This window comes from Branchiostoma lanceolatum, chromosome 1 (genome assembly GCF_035083965.1).
Source record: "Branchiostoma lanceolatum isolate klBraLanc5 chromosome 1, klBraLanc5.hap2, whole genome shotgun sequence".
Lineage (NCBI taxonomy): Eukaryota > Metazoa > Chordata > Leptocardii > Amphioxiformes > Branchiostomatidae > Branchiostoma > Branchiostoma lanceolatum.
Window position 1 is genome coordinate 31,803,953 of NC_089722.1, and position 26,609 is coordinate 31,830,561.

General features: G+C 42.6%; 3 protein-coding genes across 6 annotated transcripts; 1 reads left to right on the forward strand and 2 right to left on the reverse strand.

Moving 5' to 3' along the window:
- Window positions 1–299: 299 nt before the first annotated feature.
- LOC136449039 (methyltransferase-like protein 27) lies at window positions 300–4,503 on the forward strand. The gene is made up of 5 exons (XM_066448822.1): window positions 300–821; window positions 1,970–2,095; window positions 2,888–3,023; window positions 3,392–3,484; window positions 4,141–4,503. Exons 1-5 carry the CDS (start codon window positions 714–716, stop codon window positions 4,320–4,322), a joined length of 645 nt encoding a protein of 214 aa, XP_066304919.1. The 5' UTR covers window positions 300–713; the 3' UTR covers window positions 4,323–4,503.
- A 1,203-nt stretch (window positions 4,504–5,706) lies between these two features.
- On the reverse strand, window positions 5,707–20,178 carry LOC136449015 (uncharacterized). Of its 4 annotated transcripts, none has more exons than XR_010757967.1 (5): window positions 15,290–15,373; window positions 12,957–13,028; window positions 12,483–12,641; window positions 6,507–11,918; window positions 5,707–6,370 (listed from the first exon to the last, which is right to left on the reverse strand). XR_010757967.1 is itself a non-coding variant. In XM_066448794.1 (5 exons), exons 3-5 carry the CDS (start codon window positions 12,960–12,962, stop codon window positions 8,175–8,177), a joined length of 3,909 nt encoding a protein of 1,302 aa, XP_066304891.1. In that variant the 5' UTR covers window positions 12,963–13,028; window positions 17,911–17,988; window positions 20,057–20,166; the 3' UTR covers window positions 5,707–8,174. The 4 variants fall into 4 exon arrangements, 3 of the variants coding, with proteins under 3 accessions (XP_066304891.1, XP_066304884.1, XP_066304875.1); XM_066448794.1 differs by lacking the exon at window positions 15,290–15,373 and adding exons at window positions 17,911–17,988; window positions 20,057–20,166 and having other exon boundaries at window positions 5,707–11,918; XM_066448787.1 differs by lacking the exon at window positions 15,290–15,373 and adding an exon at window positions 20,057–20,178 and having other exon boundaries at window positions 5,707–11,918.
- A 1,191-nt stretch (window positions 20,179–21,369) lies between these two features.
- On the reverse strand, window positions 21,370–26,546 carry LOC136449048 (uncharacterized). Its single transcript, XM_066448834.1, has 5 exons — window positions 26,327–26,546; window positions 24,503–24,642; window positions 23,349–23,495; window positions 22,788–22,953; window positions 21,370–22,515 (listed from the first exon to the last, which is right to left on the reverse strand). The coding sequence occupies exons 2-4, from the start codon at window positions 24,639–24,641 to the stop codon at window positions 22,790–22,792; spliced, it is 450 nt and encodes a 149-aa protein (XP_066304931.1). The 5' UTR covers window position 24,642; window positions 26,327–26,546; the 3' UTR covers window positions 21,370–22,515; window positions 22,788–22,789.
- Between the last annotated feature and the right edge of the window lie 63 nt (window positions 26,547–26,609).

Genomic DNA, 26,609 nt, shown 5'->3' on the forward strand with positions numbered 1-26,609 from the left:
GATTTTCATGTTATTTACTTGGCAGGTAGCTTAGAGAGGGATGTATACAATGAAGTGCAAATTATGCAAATTGGACTTAATTTGCCTAAGTAATGGGAAAATTTATATTTGCAGTGTTGGCCATTGTGGCACTTCTAACAGCTGTAAGTGTTGATAGCAAAAGTAGGTCACTGTGGAACCTGAGCCCCCGACAGCTGCAGGTGGCCGGGGGTCATACCATTGAGCGATATAGAATGGGGGGAACTGGTTTAATACAAAAAAAAGTTTCATGGAGATTTTGGGTCCTAAGACTCTTGTTGAAGGTGAAGCATCAACAGATATCAAATATGCAAATAAATTCCTAATTTGCATAATTAATGCAAAGGCGCCATAATTCATCTAAGTTGTAAATGGGTGTCAATATTGCGACATGTGCACATTAGTCAAAGACCAAGCTTATATTATGTAAATATGTAAGTCATTTGCATAATCAGAATAGTTGCAGCACCAATCTTTAAGATTGCCGTTAATTTTGCCTTACAGGTGGGAATGCGTCTACTGTACAGATTCTAGATCTCTAGAGTTTTTTCCTTTATGTAGAAAGGTATTGCTTGTAATTCAAATAAGTTTGTTTTCATACTAGAAAGCATGTACAGACACGACCGTTTGATTATTTGTGTTGATTTCATGGTGTATCTAGGTATCCCCACTCCCCCGGAGTCTGCACTACCATCATGTCTCACGTCAATCAACACAAAAACCCCAGCGCCGTGAATCGTCCTGGGATTTCTCTCACAGAATCACAGGAATTCTACAAGACCTGGGCCGCTGGTTATGACAAGGTACTAACTAGCTAATGGGGATCCTCTGACAATTGGATTGTTCATTTTGCCAGGAAGAGAGAATGGAATTCATTACCCAGATTTTTACACTTTCTCTTTATATGCATAGGAGAAAAGCAAGAATGTTGAGGTAAAGCGAAATCATTTAAAGGCAACCAAAGCAATATTAGGTACAAAAACGGAAATAAAACAAATGCTGAAATCTTTATTGTAATGAGATTTACTAAGAATGTCTAGCACATGTATGTAATAACATGCTTTGAGCAATTGAAAACCGTGCAAAAAATGCCATACAATGATCGATTCCCCTTAGTTTCGCGAGCCTACAAAAACCCCGGCGACGATTTTCAGTGAGTTCTCACATTACAACGAAGTCATATTTTTGCATCATGGACGTCACTATACATTGTGATAGTGTCGTTTGAACTAATCATTTATAGAAATGACTAAATAAATTGACTTTCAGAATCCGATTTCAGGGCCCTAATATTACTTGGCCTATGGGGATTTCTATAGTCAAGGACTACAAAGTGCCAGACATCGAATCGAAAAAATCATAGTAGGGCACCCTAGAGAAGCACGACAAACAAGTATGTTGAATTTGAGGGTACAATCTGCTCGCTCTGCGCATCTAGAACGTTTTTGCGATAAAACTGAAAGTAGTTTGCAAGATACTGTAAATGCAGAAATGTTCGCGGTGGTTTTATGTTCGCGGTTTTCGCGGCGACCGTTTCACCGCGAACTTAAAACCACCGCGAACATTTTGTCCAATACTGTAGCAGTATGTGACTATAGTGCTGCCCCAAACTTAAAACCACTGCGAACACTCGATTTTTGACTCAGCGCGAAATAAAAACCACGTGAACTTAAATGCATTTACAGTATTGTACAATGTTTGGTATGTTGACCATTGCCGAAAGGTAAAAAAAAAATCAGGCGAAAATCAATGCGCGCTGATGTCATCCATCAAATTTACTTGCTGTGGTCTAATCAAGTGACTTAAAACACAACGCACGGCTACAACTGAAATTTCGATACATGTACAGCTATACGGTATTTTCAAATATGAAGGACATAAGAACACATTTAAACTTGATGTTCTACAATGTTATCGCTTGATGGTCTTTTATAATGTCACTTTTTTCTAGGACAACGTAAATGTGAACTACGGCGGTCCCCGTGCAACAGCCGACCGTGTTGTGGAACTGTTTGAAGGGAAGACTGATGTCCGTATCCTGGACGTGGCCGCGGGCACTGGTTTGTTAGGCGAAGCGGTCAGTATTTACTCCAATTCTTTAAAGGCAACCAAAGCAATATTAGGGACAAAAAATGGAGAGAAAAAAATGCTGAAATCTTTATTGTAGTGACATCTACTAACACTGTCTACCACATTTGTGTAATAACTTCATATTTCGAGGATTTTGAAACCGTGCAAAAACATGCCATACGATGATCCCCTTAGTTTCACGAGCCTATACAAAAAACCCGGGGACGATTCTCACATTACAACGAAGTCATATTTTTGCATCATGGACGTCGCTATACATTGTGATATTGTTGTTTTAACTAATCATGCATATACATTGTGATCGTGTTGTTTGAACTAATCATGCATAGGATACTAGAAATGACTAAACAAATTGACTTTCAAAATCCAATTTTCAGGCCCTATTATTGCCTGGGTTGCCTTTAACTGAAGCACGTTGATATTCATAACTTGAGCATACAGTTGGTGACTGGTAAATGCAGGAAAGTTCGCGGTGGTTTTATGTTCACGGTTTTCGCGGTAAGCTCTTCACCGCGAACATAAAACCACCGCGAACTTTTTTGCCCTCCTACGTATATATACCCCCCTTGTCTGCTATTGTCTCAAATGCGAAGTTAAAACCACCGATCAAACACTCCATTTTTTCCCTACCGCGAAATTGAAATCACGCGAACTTAAAAATACATTTTCTCTGACAGTTGAACCTCTCGAAAGACCACACGCCCCTGTCAGAGAACCGGAAAAAAGCCACGATTTTTTTAAAATTTCAACCCATCATCAGTTTTCTTTTCCTCCACAGCTTTACAAGGTGGGTTTCCGTTCCATGGACGCCCTTGACGCCAATGACAACATGCTTGCCCTGGCGAAAGAGAAAAACGTCTACGGTCGTCTGATCCAAGACTTCCTAGGTACAAACCGTCTGGACATAGAAGATGGTGAGTTCTTCAATCCACAATACCTAACCACATACTAGTTCCCAATTTAAAAACAATCCATTTAAAGCTTATTGACGCCGTGTAGGGAGTCTTTGCTGTCATTCTATGTGTGTTTGCTTGTTTGTTTGTTTTTTGTTTGGTGTATGTCTGTATTTATTTGAATACACTGTCAGCAGAACAAGAAATCTGTGAGTGCAGGAAGACGACCACAAAGATCAGACTTATTGGAGTGACAGGAAACTAATCAGACACGACAGTCAAGGTCATGTTCTGTATGATCGTCACGGGAAGAAATTGCTGATATGTTTCATTTGCTATTACCGTTTGTCGACGAACCAAAGTCAACATGTAGGTTGTTAATCTTCCAGGAGAATATGATGCCACCGTGATGAGTGGTGGGTTCCTTGAGGGTCATGTGAAGTGTGACTGTCTGGAAGAGCTCATCAGGGTGGTGAGACCAGGTGGGTAGGGGGCCTTAACTGACCCAAATTCAACTGGTTATTGCATCTGTGGGCCCGTTCACACTTGTACGTATGTTCAAGTCCGTATGAGTAGCGTGTTAAATTAGTTTTGGGGTTTAGGCGGTTTGCATGGAAGAAGTTGTTTTCTACTTTGACCCACTCCTGTGGAGCCTGGTTATCGAACCCAAAGATTACTTCTTCAGCCGCAAACTTTACCTAAAAAAAAAGAGTTATTACACAGCTCATACGGACTTGAATACCGGTAGTCTAAGGACCCTGTCACACTTGTGCGTATATGAAAGTCCGCTTGAGTTGCGTATTAGCAAGTTTTTATTTTAGGCTAAGTTTGCAGCTGAAGAAGTCATTTCTTTGGTTCGATAACTAGGCTGCACAACGGTGGGTCAAAGTAGAAAACAACTTCTTCCCTGCAAACTTTACTTAAGCCAAAAGGAATGTTCATATGAAACTCACGCGCACTTGAATATACGCACAAGTGTGACAGGGCCCTAACACGGGTCTGGTATATACAGGTATATACAGTTCTCACAACAGGTGGTGCTGTTAAAATGATACGGCAAAATTTGAGTTGGAAAAATATACCTAGATAAAAAAAAAAAAAGTTAAATTTATTGGTTTATTTTGTTCTCTTGTTGCAGGAGGATTTGTAGTAATCTCTATGCGCGAGGTCAACTTGCGGAAAGTGCCGGAGTACCGTAATCTTGAACCCCGCATGGCGGCGCTGCAGAGCGAAGGATGCTGGGAGCAGGTGTCACGCGACATGTTCCCCGACTACTGCGAGGGTGAAGAAGGGATCATGTTCGTGTATCGCGTGTGCTGATTTCAAGCTAACGTGTTCAAAATATGCGAGCTGGCCAATGGCCATCAGATATAGTTCAGGTAAAGTTTCTTTTGTACTCTTTATCCGTGACTACCCCCCCCCCCCCTCCACTTCGACCTTGTTGAAAAGCGGCCTGTGTGGCCGAACAAGCATTCGAAAGAAAATAAAGGCCTTGACTTGACTACCTAGCTATCTTTAATGCATGACTTATTTTGTGAGTTATCGTAATCCAACTGGTGGGCGGACATGTCAGTTGCACCAAAATCATTCCATTAGGGCTCAGATCTAGGGCTGCCCATAGGAAAACATGTTAAAATACACCGAAGCAAGGTTTCAGAGAAGTAGTAACTCAAATTGCAATGATAACCAATCAAAGGAAGCAGGGGTTAATCTGCTTAAACGACGAGCACAGCTGAACAAAGTAATTAAACAGGCCCTACCTTTCACCCCAGTTTTCTCCTGTATCCATCCGCTGGACCCAACAACTCACATCTGTCCTTACGCCAACTAAACTGTTGAACTGAACAAAGTTTGACCGAAGTGGAAAAACTTAGACCGTATCTATTCCTTCTAACACAAAAGTCTCCAGATTGGGCCAAAATTGTCACCCAAAAATGTATACTCTGGAAGAGTCCATTCAACATGGGAGTGTCACATTTTGAATTCCATTTTGGAAGCTTAAGGGGGGGTTACACGAAAGTCATTTTTTAATTGGAAGTATTTTTGAACTGTGATAGAGTCCATTCTTGCATAGGGGTGACATATTCAAAATTCAACTTCGGACCATGGTGATTATTTAAAAGTCAATTTCTTCAGTGGTTGTGTTTTTGGACTAGTCTATCTTATAATAAGCTCTTTGCAAATAGCATAAAAAACAAGCGCAAATTGCCTAGAAACTGAAAAGGGTCGACACCACAACACACCAGCCACTTCAATTTTGGACTGGGGTGATTATGCAACATTTCATTTTCTTAAATGCCTTTGGACTGGTCCATTCTACATGGGGATGCTTCTTAAAGAGCCCATTCCTGCATGGAGGGACTTTTTACGTCGAATTCAATTTAGATTGGGTTGATCCATGTTTTTAGTAGTCCGTTATTTTTGGTGATGCCCGTAGAAGTGACCATTCTTGCATAGGAGTCCAATTTGGGAAGCTCAATTTCGGACTGGGATGATCATTTTTGGGCAGAATTTTTCGGAATATTTTAGTTTTCCTCAGGTGTGACTTTGGAATAGGCCATTTTTGCATGGGGGTATGGATGAAATATGCTGTATTCGCTCCGGCAAATGCTATATTTCTAGTTGATAGCAGTGACAACATTCAAGGATACAGGCTTATGTATAAAAACATTTAATACAACAAAAAAGACTCCTAGACATCGGCTTTCGGAAAGTCATATCTATTTGTATTTTTATGTCACTTATACTACATGTGGAATCCTTATAACCCTCATAGTATAACTGTATAAAACCTAGTATTAATGTAAAAATCATCACATCCAAAATTTTAAAACCAACAAATCAATGAATTCCAATAATGAACACCTGACAAGCAGACTCCTCGATAATAACAAAATTGGTGACTTTATGATACACTAAATTTCTAAAAGAAAGGTATGTCACCACAGAAAAGTTGGAATTTTAAAAATGTCTTCGCTTTGCAAAAAGATAATCGAATGTTGTGAACAAATATAACAAATATATAAGTGTATATCATACCAGAAAAAGAATGTTATGTGAAAGAATGGAAAGTTTGGTGAAAGCCTGGATTTTAGAGTAACGTAACAAACGCATACTGCCTTTCCTGTTACAATGCAAGTTGGTCTCAAACTTGTTCGGAATACGACCAATCACCTTTAGAATCATAAATGTATTTTAGGCGATAGAATATCATCACAATTGTGAAAAACTAACCTAATGGAAAGCGATTTTCGTCAAATCAGATGCATACGATACTCGTTATTGATCTTGTATAATCCAGCAAATGATACAGTTTGGGTAATATCAAAATACCAACAAATATATCTCCATAACCTTATATCACAATCCTAATAGAAAATCATTTTCATCAAATCAGATGCATAAGATACTCGTTATTGCTCTTGTATATTCCAGCAAAGGATACAGTTTGGCTAATATTTAAATACCAACAAATATATATCTCCAGAACCTTATATAACTAACCTAATAGAAAATCATTTTCATGAAATCAGATGCATACGATACTCGTTATATATTGCTCTTGTATATTCCAGCAAAGGATACAGTTTGGCTAATATCTAAATACCAAAAAATATATCTCCATAACCCTACATGTATATAACTAACCTAATAGAAAATCATTTTCATCAAATTAGATGCATAAGGTACTCGTTTTTGCTCTTGTATATTCCAGCAAAGGATACAGTTTGGCTAATATCTAAATACCAACAAATATATCTCCATAACCTTTTATAACTCCATAACTTTATATTTCACTCCCATGCTAAAACAGTGATGTAAATTATCACTGTAACTAGAATTATATTACGTGATAGTTTGATAACATAGCTTCCATGTCACACACAAGATATGAAGACGGCATGACCAACGATAAGACGGGTACGATATTCTAGAATTGCTATTTCTGAGTCAGAAAGCTATCTGACACTTATTTTCAAGGCAGGTGTAACTTAAGTGAGAGGCACAGACAATACAAACATAATATCAAATTAATTTACAATCCATAAGACCATATTGTGCATAATTTGATTCACCTACGAACAGGTAAATATGTTATATGTGGAAAGCTTCTACCGTAACATCCACTTATAAGTACATTCAACGCATGCAACAATATCGAAGCGTTGCTGCCATTCAGTGCCTTTCTTTGTCTTCATAGACGCTTTCTTTCCTGCCAGTCTAGAGTCTAGTGCAGAGGTGTGTGTTGTTCACTAATCTGCTGTATAGTACTCACAGAAGACAAACATCGGTGAAGTTGAATAAAAACCAAACAAATATCACGTTGATGAAGGTAAAACATCCAGGTACCGGTAATAAGATACGCCAAAACAATGTTGCTCGAGCAACTGGATGAAATAAGAAATTTATCCGGTTGCCTGAGTAACTGTTTTTTTGGCATAAAACAAAGATCACTTTGAAATATAACAATAAAAGAGGAATTACAGTATTGAATTGGCTATTATATGGAGTAACTGCTAATTCTGTATTGTTTTTTGTTTTGTTTTCCCAATTAACTGGCGTGGTAAAGAACACTAAAAAACAGGAACATCCTTACTCTGAGACAAACATTCAATCTTCAACATTAGATATATAAGATATTCTTTTAAACCTGTGTCTTCATTCACCACCACCATTTTGTCTTGTATATGATAGCAAGAAACCTTGCTTACAATATAATGCCCCTATTTGATATTAATTTTGATAAGAATCATCCTATTCAGAAAAAGAAATACAATGCAGCCAACACCCTACGTGTATGTCGTCTAGTTCTCCAAATGACTTGTATTGATAACATATATATCAACAAATAATCAATTTATCTTAGCCCCCAGCTTTTATATCTAGACTTTAATACTGAAAATCATACTTCACCAAAACGTGCATGAAACTTATACCTTTTTTATAATATATCAGCAGAACAATTTGAATTGGTAAAATTCTGGTTACTTGTCACCTCAGTCTCAGTGATGGGTATGAATAGATATAATGTAATATGTGCCCCGTGATATCATATGACAGACATAATGCTAACAATGACATCAAGGCAGCAAGCGATGTTTTTATGCACTTTGCGGAAAGAAAAAGACATTGTGCTCTCAAAAGACTTCAGTCTTTTCTCCGCCAACTTGTCTAAAAGCTTAACTCTTGCACTTCGAAGTTGAATGTTGTGGTGGAGTTCCCCAGGCTGTTCTCCACCTTCAGGGTGTAGGCTGTAGAGGCGGTGACGGTAGGTACTACACCAGACTTCTGTGAGACAGCACCAGAGGACGTGTCTAGCTCCATGAAGTCTGGGAGGTCAGGGGTGATGGACCACGTCTTAGGGTCGCTCCCCGGGTTCAGGAGGGTCGGTTGGAACGGTAGGTCCTTCTGGTAGGTATAGAGGACGATGTCGTCCATGCTGAGACCGACTGGCTTGGTCGAGGTCATGCTGACCGTCCAGTCCTCCTGGTTGGACTCCAGCGCCGAAGGGACGTTGTTCGACCCTCCCAGATAGTACTTCTTACTGTGGTTCTTGTACCAGTAGTAGCTGTAGAACTTGAAGGAGGCGGACTGCAAATGATCGTCGCTGTCGCGATTCACAGACCCCTGACACTCGGCGACCCAGAGTTGCTGGTCTGCTGAGCTTCCGGTTAACAGGCTCGACCCTGATAGCTTCGCGGTTTCGTCCATTGTTAGAACCTTGGATTCTATCGCCGTGTTGTCAGCGTTGGGCAAGTTGGCAATGAACTTGGCGCGACCGTAGGCGTCAGTTATGAGATAGAAGACGGTGTCGGGGCCATATGTTGCCCCTGAAAGACCCAAAGTCCCGTCGAGGTTAAACTGCATGTACTGGGTCGCGGAGCCTCCCATAAGCAGGCTGATTCCCTCCTTCTCCAACTGGCCAGTTGGTTGATACCTCTGGAAGCTGTCGATGTCGGCACCGTGTTCCATGTACAGGCCGGCGTCAGATGCTTGGTTTTTCGCAAAACTTTCTATGGGGGTATCGTGGTGCTTCTGCATGGCTACGACGAGTATTATGACTCCTACGATTGCTGCTACGATTGCAAGAGCCCCGAGGCAGGAGCAGATCGTGGCGGCCTCGACTCCGAGCACGGTTTCCGGCAGAAGCCATGCTCCCATCGTTGCGCAAAGCTGCAGAGCGGATGCCGTAACGCCCAGGGCGTTTCCAACCTCCTCCAGCTTCGTCTGTGACCTACTGAGAGATATGGCACCGAAGACCAGGCCGAGGATGGCAACCGCAGCACCGAATCGCGTGGCCATGAACTCCTCCAGGTTCTGCCCGAACAAATTCTGCATTAACGTCATGTCTTCTTCACCTGCCACGATAGCCTCTTCGGCTGCAGCTGCCGCATCCACCCCGACTTCCACCTGCCCTTTTCTCTGTAGCAGCCACTTGGAGAAACCGTTGGAAGCTCGGGTGATGGACTCCTGACAGTCACCTGACAGGAGAATCTTCCCGACATTTTTGAAGCCCATGGATTCCGTGCCCCACAGTTCATAAATGGCGGCTCCTCTTTTCAACATTCCACCGGCTACCTCTGTGAACAGCACGGCTCCGTCGCTGACCACTTGCACCTTGTCAGATGTACTGAGTTCGCTCCAGTCCAGGACTCCGTAGTAAAACATCATTATCCCGGCGGAAAGCGCTGCGCCTGCCACCAATTTTCCGAGTAGCTGTAGCGGGAGTTTCTTGTACATGCTATCCGCTTCTTTCAACACTTTCAGCAGGTTGTAGTCTGCCGCCATCTCTGATGCTGATACTTGTAGTACGGAGAGTAGGTCTTCAATGGTGTGCTGGGTCATATTGGCCTGGATTTCTTTAGCTGCGTCTTGCATCTGCGTGTCTGTGCTGTCGATGTACTTGTCCTCGAAGGCCTGTAGAATCTCCATAACAGCATAGGTGTAGTGTGTCATGTCGCCACTGAAGTCTAAGAGCTGTGGCAGGATGTTGGTGAGCTGGAAGATCTGTATGACTTTGACGTACTGCTGCTGAAACTCTGCACTACTGTCAAGGATGCCCAGCATTGCGCAGTTTTGTTGGATTCTTCTGGAGAATGCCGATCCGTCCAAGGAGGCAGCTCCACCCATAGACAGCATCTGCATCATCTGTAGAGCGGATGGCTGGGTGAGGTCACGGAAGAGCCAATACGCCCAATATTTTCCCTCCTTTCCCAACGTTGTCAGCATTTCTATGATGGTCAGCATCGCTGATTGGTTTTCAGAATCTTCGACAGTATCTTTGATCTCTGCCTCCCACGTGCTTTTGTCCTGATCGATGTACGCTGCGTACGTGGTCTTGTTCTGCAGCTGATCGACGATGAACTGGCCCGTCGTCGGTATGTTCTCTATCCAGCGGTTTTTGTAGAGATCAGAAGATTGCTTGGTGTAGACACTCGCTGTTGATGTCTGCGTCTTGAGCCACTGCTTTGCTCGGATTGTGTTCAGCTTACCGGCGTAATCATCGCTGGGGAATATGGAAGGAAGTGCCTGGGTTAGGTAGGCAACGCTGAGAGTCTTGTACCAGGTACTTGCGACTCCGTCGTCTCCGTTTGCTTTCTGGTCAGCAGTGGGGCTGCCGTTGGTGTCAGCTATCTGTTTGACTGTAGCGTCCAGACTTGGCGGGTTGTTCATCCCCATGTACTTCTCACGGAGGTCTGAGTCCATGTAGTACTGTATGATCGTGTAGAAGTCCTGCATGGATTCTTGTTGGATGTAGTCGTAATAGTTGCCGTTTCCGTCTTGTTTGAACTGGGACATGTTCAAGAGATCTTCGCCGTTGAGTGCCACGCTTGTTGTCATGGCCATGAATGATGTTGGCTGGATTGCGCGGAGTGCGGAGCCTGTGGCACCGGTATCGCTCAGTTTTACCTCAGACGTGTTTGCAGAGACGTGAAGAGTACCCGCCGCAGGAAGATCGGTTGCGTCGGCCAAGTGCGTCGGCAGGGAATCCCAGGTAATTTTGTCTCCAACCTGCTTACTGCTCGGTACGACCTCGTTACCAACCATCAGCCTTCCGTGACTCACTTCGACCAAAGAGCTCTCTTTGTTTGGAGCTGCCATCAAGAACGTCCCAGTCACAGTGTTCTGGACTGTAGCCTGGATTGCATACACCTCACCTGTTGCTGCATCCAGTGCCTTGGTCAGGACAGCACCGTCGAAGCTGGATGCTACAGCGTTGAAGGTGAACTCTAGCAGGTATGGGAATACGTGCTTGCCGTCGCTACGAGGATCATCAGGGATGGGAACCGTGCTGTTCTCGTGTTGGAACACGGCCTGGAACGATGGGTTCAGAATGTAGGAAAAGTCTCCTTCGGCGGGTTCGTACGTCACGTTTGTCTGCAGATCCTCGAAGCTAACGATGACCTTGTAGGTCTTCTGTCCGATGAAGAACTGCTCCTCTATGCCGTAGCTGAAGCTTAGAACGTTGTTTTCCCACGTTGCATTCTTCCACTTGTCGTCAGAAGCATCCCAGACCAAGTTCAGGGCGGTTCCTTCCTCTCTGACGTACGCCCCAGTGTCACTGGAAAACGCACACTCGTACGTGACAGGTTTCAATGTCGTCTTGACAGAGAATGATGTCAGGGCGCTTCTGATCGTCCCGAAGCCCTGGACACTTTCCTCGTGAGGAAAGGCGATGTGCCCACCGAGATCTCCCTTCTTGAACGTCAGTGTGTTGGTGGGATTTTTGTCCCAGTGCCAGTTGTGCACGACGTGTTGTCCAACGTGGAGCTCTTCTTTCCCGTCGGCTCCTTTTTTGATGGTGATGGTGTCTGGGGGACGTTTGGGGTCTTTATCACCGCCGTGGTAGGACAGAATCTCCACACTGTACGCGCGGTGGTGGTTTTTAAGGGCCTCAAGGGTGTTGGCAACGGCCTGTAAGAGTACGTGCGCACAACATAGGAAAGGAGAGCGTATAACATGAAATGAAGAAAGGGAAAAACGACAACGTTTTATGTATTGATGCAGCATGGGCACTGATCCATTTGTAGAATGATTGATCCTTAGTAGCAAATTTAGTGAGGTAACAATTGCATTTCTAACATTTAAAAAAGTGTCACCTCTTTGAGGATGAACTGAACTGAAACTGAACAACTGCTAGAACATAAGCGACCAACCAAACAACCAACCAAACAACCATACAACTAAACAACGAACCATACAACCACACAACCAACCATATAATAACCAATGCAATCGACCAAACAACCATACAACCAAACAACCATGCAGCCAACAAAACAATCAACCAAATCAATCAACTAACCAATACATTGATAAATCAATACATCAATAAATCAATCAATCACCCAACCAATCAATCAATCTACCAATAAATCAATCAATAAATCGACCAGCCAACCAACCATACAACCAAGCAAACAAACAAACAAATAAACAAACGAACAAATAAATAAATAAACAAAAACAATACCATACCTCAGCGCGTTCTTCTTTCTCCTTCGCTGGATCCCTGATAACCTCCTGGCCACCCCCGGCCTCACATGTTTGCTGGGTTACTTGCTGAGTTGGTGGCGGTGGTGGAGGCCTAGGTTTGGGCCTGGGTAACGGTTTGGGTTTCGGCCGGTTCAACAGCAGCTTTCAACATATAAAATCAACAATTAGCTTTTACCCAGTGTCTCAAATAATTGTTTTTGAGAAGATAACACTTCTTCACATAATTAGCACGGGCTTGCGTCTCTTTATACAGATCTGATTTTTTTTTCCTAAACGAGAACATTTACGTTTCGAATGAATGCAAGACAAACAGAATAATGAATGAATGAATGAAGGCCTTTATTGTATGTTCGTGCCCCGAGGGGCTAGATACAGGTCGTTTAACATAAACCTAACTAACATGTAAGTGACATATACAGTGAAATATAATAATATTAGGAAACAATGGCCTCTTACAGGCATTTTGATGACTCAGCTCAAAGTGAATCGCAGGAAAGTGGGGATGCGGGTAGTTCCACGTTCTTTTGACTACATGATGAAGAGACAAACGCAGGTCAAAAAATAAAATCGATTTCAAATTAAAGCATATAAACAAGCAGGACTCTATTTTACGTCTAAATCGTACTGAAATAAAAACCAATTCATCCCATCTTGGGTTACACTGTTTAAATGCTCCAAAGAAACACATGTACACACGAGTGCAGTTCCAAGATAAAACGTTAGGGGACCAAAACCAACACCACCATAGCATGCTCAGGACATGAGATACACCAATCAAGTTCCACTGCTGTACAATAGAAAGCCACTTGCAATTGGAGTCCCAAAGTTGAACTCGCTCTTTTCTTTGACACCTACTCACCTCCTACTAACTTTCATGACAATTTGTCAACATCTTCTTGATTTATGCCGATAGACCACAAACTAGCACAAGCAAAACGACAACCGCTTCCATCAAAAACCTTTCTGCCCAAGGTTATAAGGCTTGTGGCGTCCATCGCGACAGTACATATTTGTTTGACAAGTTGCCAAAAAACTGGGCGTGTCTGATATATTGTCTGTGCACCTACGTGTTTTGTCCACATTCTGACACACTGAGAAGATAACCCCACGTATATGCACACAGCGGAGGTGTCCCTGTGGTGTAGTGGTCTGCGCATCTGTCACTTACCACATCTGGTACGAATTATGAGGGGCCAGAGGGCCCGAGTTCGTGCCCGGGTAGGACACCTCTGGACAAGAGGCGCATTGAGTCATACCAAAGACTTTATAAAAATGGTACATACTTCTGAAACAGTATGGAAGTTAAACACACTCCACTGCCAGTGGACTAGCCCCCTGCTGCAGTGATTGCACCACAGTGTGGCCTAGGGCTATGAAACGGGGCCCTATACACCTCATGGTGTGGGAGGATTTTAGATTAATATGCACACAGATTTTACTGAAATGCTAGGATGCTCTAGTACTAACCCTGTTGTAGTAAAACATACAGAAAGCCATTGCTGTGCAATACACCAAAGTACTGCCGATTTACCCGATGCGTGCTCAACTGAACAATAAGAACAAAGGATAGAAACTGCTGTGAATAGCAATACCATACGTAGCATACACGACATGTGTTACAAAACGTGATCCTCGTCCCCAGTGTTAATGTGATAGACCCGCCCCCGACCCTGAAAATCGCGTCCGAACAAGTTTGTCTAGGACAAATATGTCATTTGGAAGAATTATAATTCTGAAAGACTGTTGAAGTGTGTCAGGTGTTATACACATGCAGAAATACAGACAAATAAACACACAAAAATGCCCCAAACACACGTACACACATACATTCATACATACATACATACCATGTATACACCTGCACACACACAGATACATACTTACATACATACAATGATACACGCACATACACGCAAACATAGGTACACACATGCAAATAAACACACACAAAGGCAATATACATACAGACACACACACACACACACACACATACATATACACATATACACGTAAAACGTACGCACACACACACATACACACACATGCATGCACGTGCACACACAGACAAATACACACACGCACGAGCGCACACACACGCACACACACACACACACACACACACACACACACACACACACACGCATAGACACACATAGACACGCATTTAGACACGCAGATTCGAACTGGGCCCGTAAACACCACCATTGCCACAACAATGTGTTCACATATCATTTTACAACGCAGTGGTTTGACACCCATCAGTTGTTAATATAAAAGTTCACATAATCACAGTAACACTCTAACTTACACCGTGCTCTAGCAGGCCACTGCGTCAATAAATCCGCTCGCGGCCGAATTTTACCTAAGTTGGGACGTGACTAGGGGGCGTGTACTGTCTACTGTGGACTGTCTTTAGTCTGGTCCCAGTCTCTAGGGGTCGGCGTAGGGATGTTTTACCGGGCCCAGTCTGTATCATTAAGCCGTTTCTGTCATCCTGTCTACTTAGCTGCCATATAGAATTTCGCAGCCTTTCTACTTTAGCCGTAAACACACCCCGAGCCGACTAAGCTGTCTGGGCGGGCGGGGATCACTCCCAGCGCCGTAGAGATATCGGGGAGCCCTCGATGGTATGGTTTCCAGGCTAAGTGATCTTTGGCCCATACTCTTATATCGCACCAAACGTTACATTCGTCATATCTGTACACCAGCCCTCGTTGATATTCATGATAAACGGCTTGTATGGACCATGCAGCAAGACAGAGAATCGCAGTCTACAAATTAGTACTCACAGGCAAGACGAGGAGGGTACGTTGCTGCGTCAGAGACTGAGGGTCCTCTCCCTGCGCTCGCTCGCTGCTACAGGTAAGCTAGACAGAAAAGGGGCGTATATCAGTAGCCCTTGGCACACTGCTATTGTCACTGTAGGTCACTGGCCCGACTTCACCCCGGCACCTTTTGTCTCCGTTGCACAAACACCCCGACCAATCGAATCACGTGAATCGCATTGAAACTCAGATTCGTATCAGCCATTCCCGACAAATCACTTTCTAACTTGCGTTAACGACTACATCTGACCAAACAAACTCGCCAGTGAGATGGTGGAAGGTGTCAGCTCCCAAACGACGCTTTCAGATTGACAATTTTGGTACTTTGGAAGTGATTGAATCCGCCCGCGATTTAACTTCTAGTTTCTACTACTTTTCTCTATACGTTAAAACGCGGGCGGATTCAATTACTTCCAAAGTGCCAAAATTGTCAATCTGAAAACGTCTTTTGGAAGCTGACACCTTCCACCATCTCACTGGCGAGTTTGCTTGGTCAGATGTAGTGGTTAACGCAAGTTAGAAAGCGATTTGTCGGGAAATGGCGATTTCAGTGCGATTCACGTGATTCGATTGGTCGGGGTGACAAATGATTAGGCAGCTATCAGCTAGGCAGCTCATCCCGCAACGACTTATAATCTTTGACCTCTCATGTTCATAATATTCCTTTCTAATAGGTACCAGATTCCCAACCTAAGACTAGTGTTTCTCTAAAATACTGTCAACCAAACCTACACCACTTATTCATAACATCACTTATTCTGCCACCAAAAAAATCAAGACCAAAGCACATCCAGGTCGAAAGATACAAAAACGGAAGTTCTGCTGCAGTACCAAGGTCACATACTAGGGGGGCCAAAATCGACCTTGAATTTTGGCTTCACAACACCTGCCCACATACCAAATATCATCGTAGTCCATCAAGAGGTTCTTGAGTTATGTTGATTACAGTAGTCCGGAAACACAAACACACGCTCAGACAGACAGACAGACACACACCCAAATCTATATCTCCATTATACATGGAGATAACAAGTACAGCGACAAACGCTGCTGGCCACAGTGACGGTGTAGAATTATTTGACAAGTTGCCAAAATACTGGGTGTGTCTGATATGGCCTTAGCACTTACGTGTTTTGTCCACACTCTGGTAAGTTGTAAAAGTATCCTTGTACAAACACTTTATATGTATGGCTCCTGTCGGTCAATATTGACTATGGTAAAATCCTAAATCATATCAACCCTACAGCGTTGGTTATGGCTTAACATAACTATATGACCCTATATGAGAATGACAATCTCTGCCACATAGGGTACGTCAGTAAGCTGACTTAGGTCTGTACTTTGCTAGAATGCTAGAATGTTATCCATATAATCACTTTTCAACCAATGCGTGGTCAGCTGATGTAACGTTAACACTTAAGGAATGGTAGGCTATACGAACGCAATAAGCAGTAAATAACACGTAACAAGACAGGTAGGCTGGCTGCTTCATTTTTTCTTGTTTCAAGGCATCCTCACCAAGTAGCTAGTGGCAGTGCAATGTGGCTTCGCTACGGCTCGCGTTTTTGGCCAAGCACACCGGGTCACCCCTATTCTTCTTGATAAGTGTGTTGGGTTCTTTTACGTGTAGAGGTTTAACGCTTGAGGCTAATGCTTGAAGCTCCCTCATAAACGAGACCGCCGGCTTTATGTCACCATCCGAAATGACGAATGCAATCCCTCACAACATGTCCGAGCTGGAGTCGACCCCTAGGATCGAACGCGGGCCCTAGGATCCACGGAATTTGATCCAGATGGCCATGGCGAAGCAGCGGGGTTGCATTACCGTTTGCGCCACGGGGACATGTCTTTGCTTAACAAAAGGACATCTTTGCCCCCGGTTTAGATGTGGTAGACACGCCTCCTGACCTTGAAAATCAATAACGTCGGCAAGAAGTTGATCTAGGACAAATTTGACGCCTGGCAGATTTGAGGTCTGAAGGACTGTTAGAGTGTGTCAGGTCAACAAAAACACTCGCATATTCACACACAAAGGGACACACACACACAGATACACACACACACACACACACATACACATGCACGCGCATACATACATAACGTTAACGTTACATAGTACATACATACATACATGCATACACACACACGCAGAGAGAGTGTGTGGGAGAGAGAGAGAGAAAAAAAAGAAAATGAAAGAGAGAGAGAGAGAGAAAGAACGAAAGAAATTAAGAAAGGTAGTATACATGCAAAAATATGTCAAACTAATCAGGAATGATTTTCCCACCAACACGACAGCAGCATGAAGTGGTATAATAAAAAGTAACATTTTACCACTAAAACGTTATGACAACCTTCCCACGCCATGCTCTATTAGACCACAACATCAAGAAACTCACTTCCTTCACGGCCGAATTGGTCCAAAGTTAGGACGTGACAAGGGGGCGTGTACTGTCTACTGTGGACTGATTTTTCGCTCATGCACTTATTGTAGAACTCAAATTTGTCATGTTTCTGTCCACCAACCCTCGTTCAAGATCTTCAGAATTTCTTAGCAAGACAGAGAATATCTACAATTTAGTACTCACAGGCAAGACGAGGAGGGTACGTAGCGGCGCAAGAGACTGTTGGTTCTCTCCCTGCGCTCTCTCGCTGCTACAGGTAAGCTAGACAGAAAAGGGGCGTATATCAGTAGCCATTGGCACACTGCTATTGTCACTGTCGGTCACTCACCCGACTTCACCCCGGCACCTTTTGTCTCCGTTGCACATATGATTAGGCAGATTGGATCGCTCATCCCCCAGCGACTTAAAATCTTTGACCTCGCGTGTTTCACACACCAGCGAACATGAATGCTTAGTGGCATGACATTGCTATCTCATCGGAAACTTAAGACCAGTGTCGATGCCCCTGAAGCACTGTTTACTGTTCCTGACATTCGACAACTCCACAACATGATTATTTTTTTTTATTTTTCTTTATTATAACTATTACAGCATAACATTAGTTGGGTCCCCTGCGACCCCACGGTAAGAAAAGTAGTCATGAATTTCAAAGAGATCTACTTATGCAGTATCATTCCGTAGTCCCTGTGGTATGCACTCTTTAGATGCTAGATGTCCAGGTGTTCAAGTCATTCTTGCTAATGTCTCGAAAACACTAGTTTCAATTTGGAGGACGACTTATGATTGAACCCTTCCTTTGCAATGACACCTTACCCCCAACTTACCTTCATAACAGTCTATCTATAGCTTCTTGAGTTATAAACCACACACAAACACAGACAAAAACAAACAACTACACCGACAAACGCTATCCGAGACAGCGACGGTGTAGAATTATTTGACAAGTTGCCAAAAGCCTGGGTGTGTCTGATACTGTCTCAGCACTTACGTGTTTTGTCCTCAGTCTAGTAAGTTATAAAAGTATCCTTGCTCACATACTCTATATATATATGGCTCCTGTCGGTCAATATTGACCATAATAAAGTCCTAAATCACGCATTGGTTATGGCTAAACAGTCCTATAGGAGAATGGCGGTCTCTTTAACATAAGACACATCAGTAAGCTGACTTAGATCTGTGATCTTAATCTTAACTGATTGCTAAAATGTTATCCATATGATATCTACTGACATAATTCCACCAGGATAGCTACTTCCGCCACCCTGAAAAGTTACAAAAAGATTTCCAACCCAACGTCACCCAGTACTAGTATAATGCACTCCGGTATATCTAAACTGTGCATACCGGGGGTGCTGCACTAGAGATCTCTCAAACCCACTGTTTTTCAAACTGGCGGATTTATGTAACCCGGCGGATTAATGTCAATGGTGGTTACTGAAGTTTTACTTAATGCATGTTCAGGTGACGTAACGTTACCACGTGAGCAATGAAAACGAAAATATGTGGCAGGCTATAGGAACGCAACAAGCAGCACAAGACACGTAGGCCTCTTGACAAAATGAGATCTTCGTCCTCAGTGTTGGATATACACGCCCCCTGATCTTATCGGAAATCACGTCCTAACAAGTTGGTTTGGGACAAGAGGGAGAGGTCCACACACACTGGACTGCAAAAGTGATATATAATAATTAAAAGTGACTCTTTTCATTGTAGTTATATAGTGTCTTTCAACCAATGCATGCTAAGCTGATGTAATCTTAAATCTGAAGAATTAAAACAAACGTGAGGGGAATACTGTGGACAGCTATACACTACTTCAATAGCACACGACATGTTTATCAAAACGTGATTTTCACCCTTAGTCCTGATGTGGTAGACACACCCCAAGACCTTGAAAATCACGTCCCAACAAGTTGGTCTAGGACAAATTTGTCACCTGGCGGAAATATAGTCCTGAAAGACTGTTATGTTGTGTCAGGTTTTATAAATACACACACACACACACACGCACGCGCGCGCGCACACACACACACACACAAACACAAACACACACACACAAACACACACACACACAGTCAACATAGTACTACTGTAACATTCTGTCGACCTTCGCACATTTTCTATTAGGCCTCTACATCAAAAAACCCACGTTGTTCCCGGCCAAATTGTACCAAAGCTGGGACGTGACTAGGGGGCGTGTACTGTCTACTGTGGACTGTCTTTTGACAATACATTTATATCGCACCTACATTCGGTATGTTTGTGTCCATCTGAACAGTGCAGGACACACTGCTGGCAAGACAGAGAACGTAGAACCCTGTGTACTCACCTGCCAACGCGAGGAGGGTACGTCGCGGCGTCAGAGACTGTGGGGTCTCCACCAGCGCTCGCTCGCTGCTACAGGTTAGCTCCTTAGCGAAAAGGGGGAGTGTTTCAGTAGTCTTTGGCACACTGCCAGTGTCACTGTGCGTAACTGACCCCTAAAACCTTTGTCTCGGTTGCATATATGATTAGGGAGCTATCATTACTGATTCTGTAGGGACGTAACCTCTTCGATTCACACCTGGGCGAACATGAACTTTGCTGTTTGCAAGATTAGAGGTTCTTTAAAACGACGTCTACAATACAGAAGTGCGGAAAACATTTGCGAAATTCATGTGGCAACGTTTTCCTGTTCGTTAATGCCACAGTAGGATATCCTTGTTCAAATTATTCTATCAATGTAAAAAATATATAAATCAAAGGTCACTAACTATGCAGCGTTAGTAATCCCCGACGCATGCGCACCTCATCAGATATTCAGGTGTTTAAGACATTCTTGACAAGTCCTCGATAACACCTTTTTTTGTGGCGGTGTGATGCTATGGTACAAGGGGGATTGTGTTAAAGGCAACCAAAGCAATGATAGGGCCATATATGCTAAAATTTTTATGGTAGTGACATTTACGACGTCGTATTTTTGCATCATGAACGTTGCTATATATTGTGACTGTTGTTTGAACTAATCATGTATATAGAAATGACTAGATAAATTGACTTTCAAAATCCGATTGTCGGGCCCTAACATTGCTAGGGTTTTCTTTAACTCATGTTACATGTTAGTTCAATGATAAAGCTTGTCAGACGGTCAGATGCGTATAACAAAGACATGTGTTTTCTCTATGTTACTGCCAAAGAAACTTCTCTGACAGGTATGAAGAACAGGTTTGGTTGGCGAGAGAACGTAGGGTTTTATCAACATGTAGACAATATGTTGGAATAACAAAGATTTTATAACGACATGTGTTAGGAGATATACTTTTGGAGCTCGTTTTAAAGCTCAAAAAGAGTTTTGTGCAGAATGCCGTCGACTTACTATATAATAAGAACTTGTACGCAGGGATCGTGTCTGAGCTAACTACTAAATGTTTTGGGCATGATGAAGTTCATGTTTTCCTTACCATGGTACTGTCATACAAATACATTGGGATGGTCACGGTTGGAACGGTACGCTAAAATAGTTACACTATCAGATTTCATCATTAAGTCGCAGTTTTTTTTTTTTATCAACAATACTGACATTGAAAGATCTCAACAAAAGTTACTATACCCATCTAGACAACACTTCGAGGAAAAAAAATACAAAAGACAAACACATTTCACTGGTAAATAACCTTATATTGTACCATCAAAAGAAATTACAGGAGTTTCTAATTGAATATAATATGCGGTTACCGAATACAAGCTAAGTTTAACGTATAAATCTGACATCATACAAATGATGCAGATTTCTATTCAAACAATTAAGAATAAATTATCTTAAGAAAGGCCGTAATCATAATGATGCTAGCTACGATAAGCGTTACCAATATTCTTTACTTGTCATGCCTACAGCATAGGCATAATTTCTATGGAAATATTTCCAGTAAACATTACTGTAAGCCTAATCTGTGTAACGTAGACGTTAAACATCACTGTTCAGAGATCCCAAGTTTTAGGCCGTGCACCTCCAAGCCAGGAGACTGATTTCCAAAGTTATTTTCATCACTATAAAAATCAGTGCGATAGAAGCTAAGGATTCTCTGTCACAATGGCAACCAGTCATCACCTCCAACACCATGGTAACGGACAGGTGTCCGTTTGACAATGATTGGTCCATGTTAGGACATGTGCACAAATCAACAGGACTAGGATGTTGGTATTTCTCCTGACTGAAAGGTGTTGGCCATCAAACGCCTAGGATCCTGACCAGTATAGGAGGGCTGCTAGAAGCGAGATTTAATCAGGCTGCAGCAAAACTGTGTAATATTCGTCTTCTACTGTCTCGAAAAAAGAAGTCAAACCCAAATAAGATATAATTTAGTGTTAGTATTTGAACTAGAATAGTCACATGCTATATTGTTACCAATTGTCTGTCCGTCGTTCCATGATTCATGTTTCAATTAGCCTACGGGCAAGAACTTGCAATAAACTTATTAATATTATCAATATTATCACCAGAGCTTGAGAAAAAAGATAAATCGATAGCTTATCACCATTACCTTTTCGCTTCACTATTGTCTTGTACAATACAATCTGCTACTTCTTTTATGATAATTAAGCCAGCTTAGTGACTGAAAAAACGTGCGATTGCTCTGTCTATCATTCTTTCTGATTATGGATTTCTAAATTTCAACCTTAGTGTCAACGAAACCTTGCTAGTTAGGCAGTGTGCTGTACTATCAATGGAATATACTGAAGTTCTTAGATTCTGCTTGTGCAGGTCTTTTTCGATCGCTTCCAGTGAACGCAGTCAGGGCAACTGTGTCTCTGGGGAATAAAAAAAGTTGGGTAATCATTTCATATTAGATAAGGTAGATCATTTATTCTTGTTTTACCATGTCGTTTTGCTATGTATAGTACAATCATGAGTCTATTTCTTACTGTGGATTATTTTTCGATCGGCATGCATTCTCTGTGATGGAGTTTGCTGGTTAGTCACCTGGACGTTATAGTATCGTTCTGTTGCATCTTAGGATGAAAATGACGCCAGCTACAGTGTATCAAGAAAAGACTGCATGGCTTTTCAGAGTTACTCTTACCATCACTGTTGAGGTCCGTAGTTGACTTCCTCTAGCTCCTCCTCCAGCTTCTCCAGTTCGACCTCTACTAGACCCAAGGCGGCATCTTCCTCCGCTTCATTCACCTCCTCCTCCAAATCAGCTGCAGCCTCCTGAAGAGTCACCACTTTCTTCTCGAAGGTGTCACCTGTAGATTAAAACAAAACATAGCCGAGGTAAACCATCATCACCATCGATGAAGGTTAGACATCAAGGTAGTCAGATACGCCAAAAATAATAACTCATTCGACAAGCAACTGGATAAAATTTGGAAATTCTATCCAGTTGCTTGAGTAACTATTTCTGGCGCATCATCATCATCGTCGCCGCTTTCATCTGTTGACAATGCGGGCCACCGCTGCATTCCACGCTCTTCTATCCATAGCCTGCCTTCTCACTCCTTCCCAAGTGAAGCCCAGTTCCTCCAGGTCTCTCATGACTGTTTTAAAGTGAGGTAAATACAGGACGCCAAAAGTAGGATAAGAATGAGAAAAATATCTAAAGATTAGAACTGTATGATTCTAAAGATAGTAATTTACCCACCATCGAGATCACCATTGGCTCCATCCAATTCCTGAAACTCATTCATCGTCAGATCCATGGCGTAATCACTCCCAGCTTCACGTATCGCCTCCTTCAGTTCAACAACAGCATCTTGGAGAAACTCCCTCTTCTCTTGGAGGGTCTCCTCTGTGGATTGATGAAAAGTAAACTCGGAGTAAGACGCAATGGACTGTCGTCAAGAAAACTATCTGTCATACAACAAGGAGTCAAGCTACAATTATATAAACCTGTGATTGTAGGGATGTTACAACTTACAATTAGTTACAAATCGTAGTCGTGCGGTGACTAGTCCAGTTGAAAATTATTGTTTTTCACCTCTGTATACATTCGATAGTCGATACGAAGGGTGTGTATACGTATGCGTCAAATTATTCCTGTAAATGCTTATGACATACTTGCAGGAATACTTTTTTTGATGTCACATTGGTTTTGAGAAAATATGTCCCAATCGACATTTTCCCCTTAAACCGCACGAAGCTACTGTGGTTCTCAAGTTTTCTCGTCATTGCAAAGTGGCAGGATTATAAGCTTTGTATTCTTCGCCCTGTACTATCATTGTGGCTGGCTGTCATGACGCCTCTACGACCATTGAGGTCATGAGTGAGTGAGTGAGTGAGTGAGTGAGTGAGTGAGTGAGTGAGTGAGTGAGTGAGTGAGTGAGTGAGTGAGTACTATTTAACAACTTCATGTAAGGTTTAAATATTTGTCAAAACTTCATGTATATTGTGCCCTCATGGAGTGTAGCTGCTCAGGCCTTGGAAAAATGTTGTGACCCAATCGTAGCAGAAACCTAACGAGTGCCGATCCTAGCCTTTTTGGTTCGACCGCTAACAAGGGACATAACATTTCCTATCTGACATCTGTTTGATGAAATTCGAAACAGACTTCCAGTATTTCGCACTCTGATAACCCTTTATAGACAGTTGTCCAATTGATATATTTGTGGTCGCATCATGTATATCTGTTTAACATTGATTACTTTGACCGAAATAAAATTTGAAAAATGATAAAAACTACGAGAATATCTAACTACCGACCCTAATTGTTCAGAACTGTAACAGGAAACACAACGCTTTTTCCCAGGTCTTAGGTCTGACGATGGTGGAAATATTGGATACATAAGAGTGCTTCACCTTTCTTGTCGAGCGACCTCCTCCTGGAGGACGACCTCCTCCTGAGATAGCCCCCCCTCCTCCTCCTGCCAAAATCGTAGGAGTCTACCATGACAGCTGATGACAGCAACATCACAGCTATGAGCAAAGTAACTCTCATACTGTGGACGGAAAGAGGGGAAGATATAGACTCTTAAAGGGAGGCTCAACTCCAGAGGCGAGTGTTCTGGGTCTGCAGATAATATTCTTCAGAATCGGACACAATCGTTTTGGCAACTTCACATTTAACTTGGACTAGGCATGCAGCAGTTGGTTTTGTATTCCTAAAAATGTGCTCTTTCAAAAAATAAGCTCTTTAAAAGAGGGCAGATTACTTTTGAATGCATAGAGATGACTACAGTCAGCTTTGATAGGAAGAACAAAACTTAAGGAAGACAGCGGCCAGTTGACGCTGTAGGAAAGCACGAGTATGTTCAGGGAGGAAAAAGTCTTTTGACAAGGTCATCATGGTATTGCACTCAATTTAATAAGTTATTCAAAGATCGCCCACGTCCTTATTATTACCCTAAATCACTGTCTAACTCCTAGACTAACTATATATATTATCATGCAAAGTCAATGAAGAAGGGTGACTATCTGGGAACACGTTTCAGTCTAGGAGCTAGAAGTTTAGAGTGGAACGAGCATGCTACAGAATGGAGTGTGGTGACTTCTATATCTACTGGAGAATTACGTGCTTCAGAGCCAGAAGCACCTTCTGTCTTGAGATGAATGTACGTTTGAGTACTGAGTAGGTATGTTTTGACATGGTAATTCGAGGGCATCGGCTGTGGCCCCCTGATTACAAGGTAAACGGCTTGGCTTTGTCAGATAAATTATACCCGGGACTCTAACTGCTTATTTGACAGACTAACGATCTAGTAGAGTGAGATTTTTTTTACATTCTAGGACAGGTTAAGGGTGCGGCCGTTGACAAAGATATGAGCCTGAAAGTCATCATACAAGACAGTGAATATTCAATAAATACGTGCAGAGCGGTTATGGCCTGGTGACATTTGTCGTGCGATTGTCGTACGATTGGAAACTAAGGGCATTCTTGGTATAGTCGTGCCAAATGCGGCCGTCTTGTTACCGAAAAGGCTGCCTTAGATCTTAGTGGTTGATTCTATCACAGCCTGCCTGAAAATCTTACGACATCAAAATAACACGACGGCCTGTGAAGAATGTGACAGTGCCATAACCAGTTGTAATGATATCAGGTGGCTACTAGAGTTGAGCATTGAACTGAAAAACGGAATGTCAGAATACGTTGTGCCATCCATACGATTTCAGCCATGTCGACATGCCTGAGGCAACACATCTGCTTATTGAACAGACAAAATACCTGTCAGGGGTGCGGCCCTTGACAAAAGATATGGGCCCTGTATTCATCAATCCAAATATTGGATATCCAATCAAGATTGGAATCTGGTCTAATTCCTCGTCGAATTCGTCATACAACCGTAAACCGAAGGATTTCTTGGGATAGTCGTGCATACTTAAACCGTTTGGTTACTGGAAAGGCTGTCATTCTTAGATCCGTATCGGTGGCAGGTTCTGTCACAGCTTTCTTGAAAATCCTACAATGTCAAATTCAGACGACGGCCAATGTGACCACGCCGCAACCGGTTGTGATCATATCTGGGGGTCACTAGTGGTGAGTTTTGAACTAAAAGACGAAGGGCAGAATTTCAAAGTCCTTTTCGCTATCCCGACGATTTCAACCATGTAGATATGCCTACAAGTTGTTAACCTTCACGCCTGCCTGTATCTATTGATTGATGCATACATTAAAGTGATCCTTACCTTGAAACAGTCACGGTCAACTTTAGATGTATGAATCTATGCGGAGATTGCACCTCAGTGTGGAGATTTGTTCTTTAGACGACAATCTTGGGTCTTCCCACAAACAAGTGCCCGACGTTGGTCTCGATAAAGTGATACCTCATTGAACACAATAATGAACTAGTCGAGCGAGATTCTATATGACGTTTCAGGGGCGGACGTCTTCTACGAAGGACCCTATAGGCTTAATATGGACCTGCAGCAGAACGATCGGTTTTGTGTCTCATGTATAGTATGATCATGG